Raw genomic sequence first — 7743 nt, forward strand, 5'->3', positions numbered from 1 at the left:
TTTGGATATGTGGTTTAACAAACATTTTCAGATAAATGATTTACAAATATTTTCTCCCAGTACATAGGTTGCCTTTTCATTTGGTTAACCATTTCTTTTGTTGTGCGAAAGCTTTTTCATTTCAGGTAGTCCCACTTGTTTATTATTTATTTTGTTGCTTGTCCCTTAGGTGTCAGGTCCAAAAAAGCCATTTTTCATTCTGCTGATGTGGTATATCATTTTTTGATTTGCATAGTTTGAACTATTTTTACTTCCCAGGGATAAATGCTATTTGGTCATGGTCTGGGATCCCTTTAATGTTCTGTTGAGTCCAGTTTGCTAATTTTGGGGGATCTTTGCATCTATGTTCATCGGGGATATTGGTCTGTAATTAATGATCTTGTCATATTACATCCTTGTTTGGTTTTGGTATCAGGGTAATGTTGACATTGCAAAATGAGTTTGAGAGTGTTGCCCTCTCTTCCATTTTTTGGAATAGATTGAGAAGGATTGGTATTCTTTTTTTTTTTTTTTTTTTTTTTTTTTTTTAAGTTTATTTATTTGACAGATAGAGATTACAAGTAGGCAGAGAGGCAGGCAGAGAGAGAGGAGGAAGCAGGCTCCCCGCTAAGCAGAGAGCCCGATGCGGGGCTCGATCCCAGCACCCCGGGATCATGACCTGAGCTGAAGGCAGAGGCTTTAACCCGCTGAGCCACCCAGGCGCCCCAGGATTGGTATTCTTTAAATGTTTGGTAGACTTTTCCAGTGAAATCACTTGGTCTGGGTTTTATGTATTAGAAATAATTTTATATTATTGATTCAGTCTCTTTGCTCGTTGTGGGTCTGTTCAGATGTTCTGCTTCTTCCTGATTCAGTCTTGGTAGGTTTTAAGTTTCTAAAAATGTATCTTTTTTCTAGGTTATCATTTGTTAGTGCATGTTCCTTATAGTCTCTTAAGATCCGTCATATTCCCTTGGCACCAGTTATAATAGCTCGTCTTTCATTTCTGATTTTAATCATTGGAGTTTTCCCTCTTTTTTTCTTAATCTAGCTAAATATTTGTCACTTCTGCTTACCTTTTAGGAAAAAAACAGCCCTTGGTTTCACTGATATTTTTTACTTTTATTTTTTAAAGATTTTGTTTATTTGACAGAGAGAGAACAAGAGAGCACAGGCACAGGGAACAGCAGAGGGAGATGAAGAGGGAGAGGAAAAGGCAGGCTCCCTGCTGAGCAAGACCCTGGGATCATGACCTGAGCCAAAGGCAGATGCTTAACCAACTGAACCACCCAGGCATCCCTATTTTTTTTTTTTCTCCCTGCTTTTCTGGTCTCTATTTCATTTATTTCTGCATTAAAAAAAAAAAAATCTTTCTTCTGCTTACTTTGGGCTAGTCCTTCTTTTTCTAGTATCTTGATGTATAAAGTTAGGTGGTTTATTTGACATCTTTCTCTTTTCTTAATATAGGCATTTATGGCTATAAACTTCCCACTTAGAACTGCTTTTGCAGCATCCAGTAGGTTCTGTGTGTTGTTTTCACATTTTTGTTTTGTCAAGTGATCTGCATTCTTTGGGGTCCATTACTAGTACTGTACTCTTTTCCTTTGGTGGAGTTATGTTTCCCCAATTCTTCATGATCCTTATAGCCTTGTGTAGTTGTCTGTGTGTTTGAAGAAACAGTTCCCTTTTCTAGACTTTATGGACTCACTTGAATTAAAGAAGACGTCCACTTGTAGGTGTAAGTACACTGTCACCCTGGATATGAGGCACAGAGTTCCAAATGCACAAATGTATAGTGGCACTAGGTCTAGGGGGACAAAGGAGGACATAATGTCTTTTTTTTTTTTTTTTGAAGATTTTATTTGAAAGCAAGCAAGCTTGCAAGAGCACGAGTTGAGGGGAGGAGCAGAGGAAGACATAGACTCTCTGCTAAGCAGGGAGTCCAACACAGGGCTCAATCCCAGGACCCTGAAATCATGACCTGAGCCAAAGGCAGACATCTAACCAACTGAGCCACCTAGACACTCCCACCCCTGCTGACTTCTTTTAAATCTTCAGGTCTCTGTAAGGGTTCACCTGATGACTCTCAACTGATGATTGGATTGACCTATCAGCCAAGATGTTCCCAGTCTTCTTTGGCCATACCCCCACCAGGTCAGTCTCAACATAAGGGCACAACCCAATAAGACACACTTCTCACCTTTAAATCACTGAAAAACGTATAGAATTTTACTGAAAGCTTTTCAGGAATGAAGAAGGGGTTTACATTACACACTGCTGCAAAAACATAGTATCTTTGAATATCCACCCTCCCTGCAAAATTCCCTCTACATACATTAGTGGCCCAAATACCATTATGAAGACTCTAGCTTTCTCCACACCACCCCCTTCCCTCAGCCCGACCCTAGTGCTTTCCCTCAGCATCTCTTGATCCTTTTTTTTGTACCAGTAACAAATCTAATCTGGTCATCTTGTAATTCAATCTTTGCTGCCATTTTGGATGTTTGTTGAGGTGGGGAAGGAGGGAACAGGAAAGTACAAGGAAAGGAGGACAAAGACATGCAGGGAAAAATAGTAATGGCTTTTGGTTTGCTCTGAACAATTAATGCTTGGGTTGCCATTTATTTTTAAAATTATAAGCATGTTATATCTTTCAATTTTACAATTTCTGATATTTTTCTCAAATAAAATATTTTAAACAAAAAAAAATCTCCCTCTCCCTTATAAAAGAGAAAGTTATTCTTGGTATCTTAAAGAGACCCAAGTGAGACTACACTTAAAATTTATAAGCATGAGCTTGAGTGTCTTTGTCCACTGCACCTCTGTGTTTAAGTGGGTCTTGATTGAATAGAACTCACCGCTGCTTCCAGAGTCTTCCATTAGGCCACTCTCCACATGAATCCTGTAGGGCAGGCAAAGGCCCCACTTGGCTTTCTCCGCCTCTTCTTTGAACTGCTGCATGCAGTCCAAAAAAGCCATCACTGTCTGGTCAAATTTGACATGCGAGCAAGTTTTCTGTCCTGCGATACAGAACAATGGCAGCTCAATGGGGTCATCTGTTAAAGACTTCAGATAGGACCGGTTTCCACAGGGGATGAGTTGATACCTCTGAAACTCCAGCCCTATCTTATTGGACAGGGTAAGGAGCAGCAAGGCTGTCTGGCCCCAGGCCATGTTAATCTCCTTCCAGTTCACAGGGGTGGTGGGGAGACAGCCCAATCTGAAGCTGTTGATGATGCCCACAGGACCATCATGCCTGATCTCAAAGGTGGCACTGAAGACACTGGTCTTCTTCAGCCGGCCCCACTGGATCTGGGCGTGTCTCAGCTGGTTCTTCATTGCTCTTCAGCTCGTTCTGCAGTTCCCGTTGCTGCCATTGCAAGTAACTGTAGTCCCTCCAGTACTGCTCATCCTGCTGGTCCAGCATCTTGGTCTCTGCCCAGGCTGCCTCAAGATCTTCTGCTATTCTTTCTTGGTTCTTCTCCACCTCCTTCAGCTCCTGGACCAGCCTTGCCTCCTCCAGCTCCAGGTCCTCCAGCTCTTCCTGCAGGGTCTTTGTCTCCTCCTCACGTATCCTCCCCATCCAATATTTGTAGCTCTGGTTCTCGGATTCTATAATGAGTTGGATGTCTACCTGTTCTAAAAATTTGTCAGTACAGTCCTCACAAAGCAGGTGGTCCATATCTTTTTCACCAGTGAGGATGTCAAAAATGTCCCTAATAGTCTTCTGGATGTTAGTGAGTGTTCTTGCAGAGTCCAACTTTCCAAGCAAGATGAACTTGTTAGAACTGTTCCCTTGACACCTTGCCATCGCCAGGGTGGGTAGAACAGGAGGCACCATCCTGCAGCTTTTCACTGTCTGTCTCTGCCTTGGCGGGAGGGCCATGCTCCAGGGTTTCTCCTGGCTCCTGCTGAGCTGAAGTGAATGTGGAAGCTGCAGATTCTTGGGTGGTCTCAGGATCCAAGGTCCCCATGAACTGATCCAACTTCATGGGCTGCCAGAAGCCCTGGCAGATGAAGCGCATGGAAGACATGGTGGAGGCCTTGGCTCTTACTCTATTTGCAAGTTTCCTCTGGCTCGACATAATGTCTTTTTGCTCCACTGTTGAGATTCACAGCAACTGTGTGGTCCTTGTGAGCACTATGGTGGGTTTGTAGTGGCTGCAAGGGCTGCTGGGGTCCTTAGCAGTGCCTCCAGATCCAGTGGCTAGGGACTAGGCCAAGCAGTGGTGGTGGCCAGAGCTGGTGGTGTGTACACACTTGGCTGCATGTGCCAGCGGCAGGTGCCTATGTAATGGTGGGGTCCTGTTGCAGACACACACATAATGGCAGTGGCTAGGTAAGGAACTAGGGCCAAGGCCAACTACAGGCTCAGTGGAAGTTGCAAGGGCCCTGTCTGTTGGCATGCTTTTCCCTATCTGCGTGACCTCCTCTGGCTTTGCACATTGTGGTTGTGGTCAGTTACAGGGCTTGGGTCAGGGGTGCATAAGGACACAACTGGAGGGGATAGCTATAGATCAACAGACAGGTCAGGGCCTGATCCACACCCACAAGCAACTGTCAGTGCCCTGGTTATTGATCTGTTCTCTCTTGTCTGCACAGTCTTCCCCTGAGCATATACACTGCATTGGAGGCTGGTGACAAATGCCAGGTTAGCAGCATGCAAGGGCAAAGCTAGAGGGGCAAGTAAGGAGGTGCATGGTAATAGGTTTTAGCTGCCATTGTCTAGGCTTGCGTCTTCACTTGCAAAGCTGTGGGGTCCTGAGCTGGTTACCACTGTGGCTCCCACGTTCTGTAGAGCGTACATGGAGTGGAACATCTCAGACAGTTGGTATAGAAAGCAAATATCTGTGGGACAAAAGCTAGTAAAATCTGAAGGGTGTCCCCAGTGAATGTACTGGCTGTTACTTTCTTCAGTGGTGAAATATGCTGAGTTTGTCCGCAGAGCAGGTGGTGAACCACAATGACTCCTGCTGTGTGGCTGCTACTGGTAGCACCTATTTTTTATTCCTTGTTCCTAGCCATCTCTATATCTCAGCTTTGCCCATCTAGGTGGAATGAAACCACAGTGGGACCTTCATGGAATGCCCCAAAAGGCTGGGGAAGCTGGATGCTCACCCCACTCTTCCTTTCCTGGTGAGAGGAACTCTTTATAGCTAGGATATTTCCTCTTGACCCTGAGCAAAGCTGACTGGGGGGATGGGATGATGCCAGAGAAATGAAGTTGTCTTCCTTTTCATCTTATGCAGTTTTTTTTGGGTCTTTTGTTCCAATGTGTTGCTAAAATTTCTTCAGTAGACTCCAGAGCTGTTTTTGTTCATGGATAGCTAATTGTTGATCTTTGAGGAAGGATGTAGTTGGGCTCTCCTACCTCACCATTTGGGGCTAAAATGCCTGCTTTCAAACTTATTTACAAGTTGGTGTTAGCCAAATATTTGCTATCGTATTTGAGAATGACCTGAGATCACTTTTCCCCTTAAAATTTAGACAGACAACATAACAATTACAACAAATTTTGATAATAGGGCAAAAACATTCCATAAAGCTATCACTCCAGTTTTATATAAGACTTCTGGAATAGCAACCATAAGGTACCTCAATTTTTATAAACTGCCTTTTCCACTTAACATTGTATTTATCATAATCATTTTCTTATTTTGTCTCCCTATATTTCTAGTTATCATTTTAAAAATTTATACAGTAGATGAAGTACCTGCTTTATTTAATCAATTATTCTCATATTATTGCTTATTTGGGTTGCTACCTGTTTTTGCTTTTACATATAGTACTTCCATGGACACCAAAATAACCTGGTAAGTCTTGGTGACATCAGTAATCCCATTTTTGTTTAATGACAATTCAAAAAACAGTATTTTAATTTGTACCATTTCTTTCATATTTAGTAGAATTTAATGCAAACTAGACAATATAGGCTTATAGAAATTGCCTGTAATTAAATAATACCCTGCTTATTTCTACGGTTACAGAAAGCTTTTTTCTGGATTTTCAAAGTGATAGAAAAATTTAGTAAATTTTTTTGGTTATTGACCAAAGTTAAAAATGCCCACAGAGGGGCATCTGGGTGGCTCAGTCGTTAAGCATCTGCCTTCTCCTCAGGTCATGATCCCGGAATTCCGGGATCAAGCCCCACATCAGGAAGGCTGCTTCTACCTCTCCCTCTCCCACTGCTTGTGTTCCCTCTCTCACTGTATCTCTGTCAAATAAACAAAATCTTAAAAAAAAAAAAAAATGCCCACAGACTATCAAATACAAATAAGCAAATATTTGATTTTTTTCTAAGGTACTAAGCCAGTAGAATCCTTCCCTCTTTTTAAAAGTTTCAATAAATTGGTTTTTGCCAATATATTTCATAACATAATAAGTGCTTCATAAAAGAAATTTTTAGCTCAGTAGTAGTATATACAAAGCTATAGCACAAATAATTATATTTGGAATGGAAGATTATATACAGCTATGTGCCATTTTCCTAACACAGTAGTGAGAATGTATTAAAAAATATTGAAGTAGGGGCGCCTGTGTGGCTCAGTGGGTTAAAGCCTCTGCCTTCGGCTCAGGTCATGATCCCAGGGTCCTGGGATCGAGCACTGTATTGGGCTCTCTGCTTAGCAGGGAGCCTGGTTCCTCCTCTCTCTCTCTCTGCCTGCCTCTCTGCCCACTTGTGATCTATATCTGTCAAATAAATAAATAAAATCTTAAAAAAATATATTGAGGTAGAAAAGCTGATGTTCTATAACCTTACATCTGTACAACTGCCTGATACATTGAAAAATAATACTTGAAAAACTTTACCTGTTAAATGAAATTCATTTTTAAACCATGACTAGGATGATTGAAATAGCAATGTTTTTGTCTTTGTTCCTAGAGCTAACGAACATGCTGTTGGGTGTGAAGAAACTGAGGATGGAGAGCAGATGGGATTTTTGGCAAAGAGTAGGCAAGTCTGACTGTCGGCAGCAGGAGCTGGCTAATGCTCTAGCATACGGTGCTGATAATACCTCAATCAATTAAAGAAATGCCATCCAGGTTTTGTCAGTCAGAAGACATCTTAACTACTTTTTCTTAAAGCCATGAACAGCTTCATTATAACCTCCTATGGGGCCAAGGAAAAATTTAGGATTCACTTGTGACAGTTGGCTGCTGTCAGTTTTTCAGTGAATGTATGTTCATGCCTGGAAATGTTGCTAATGTGAAATGTTGCCATTTGTATGATACTATGTCACCATCTGAACAGCACATGCATAATTTATTCATCATCCACAAATATTTATTGAACTCAACTGCTGAGTGCTTTAATATGTACATAACAAACCTTTTGTTTTCAAAGCTGAGTATACTGCAAGTCAGCATGGGGTTCCTGTGAATTCCTATTCCTTCTGTACCTCTCTTCAAGGCATTTATCACTTTCTTTTTATACCTTCTCTCTCAAGAGTAAAAACCAAAGTGATCCTTACAATGGCCTAATCCCCACACAACTTCCTTTATATATCTGACCTCTTGACCTCTCCTGTCTGTCTCTTTCCCTCTCTCTCTCTATGACTCCTTTCAGATAAAGTGTACTCCTTGTATACAACTATCATCATGACTTTATTGGCTACATATTATTTTTTTATTTATCATTAAACAGGCAGCTTCCAATCTTTTTCTTTTTCCCATTATTTTTCCCTGAGTAGCAGGTGGGCATTTTTAAATGCTCCAAACAGAGCAAATGCAAATCAGAATTTATTATTCCCAATTTCAATTAAT

At 41.5% G+C, this 7743-nt stretch overlaps 1 protein-coding gene across 1 annotated transcript; it reads right to left on the reverse strand.

The window, feature by feature from the left end:
- Positions 1-2054: 2054 nt before the first annotated feature.
- On the reverse strand, positions 2055-6085 carry LOC123937903 (beclin-2-like). The gene is given in 3 exon segments (XM_045998719.1): positions 2055-3318; positions 3320-3772; positions 3774-6085. Coding segments are annotated over 3 exon segments (1347 nt in total). The 5' UTR covers positions 4065-6085; the 3' UTR covers positions 2055-2715.
- Positions 6086-7743: the final 1658 nt, after the last annotated feature.

The sequence above is a fragment of the Meles meles genome, chromosome 3 (genome assembly GCF_922984935.1).
Source record: "Meles meles chromosome 3, mMelMel3.1 paternal haplotype, whole genome shotgun sequence".
Classification (NCBI taxonomy): Eukaryota; Metazoa; Chordata; class Mammalia; order Carnivora; family Mustelidae; genus Meles; species Meles meles.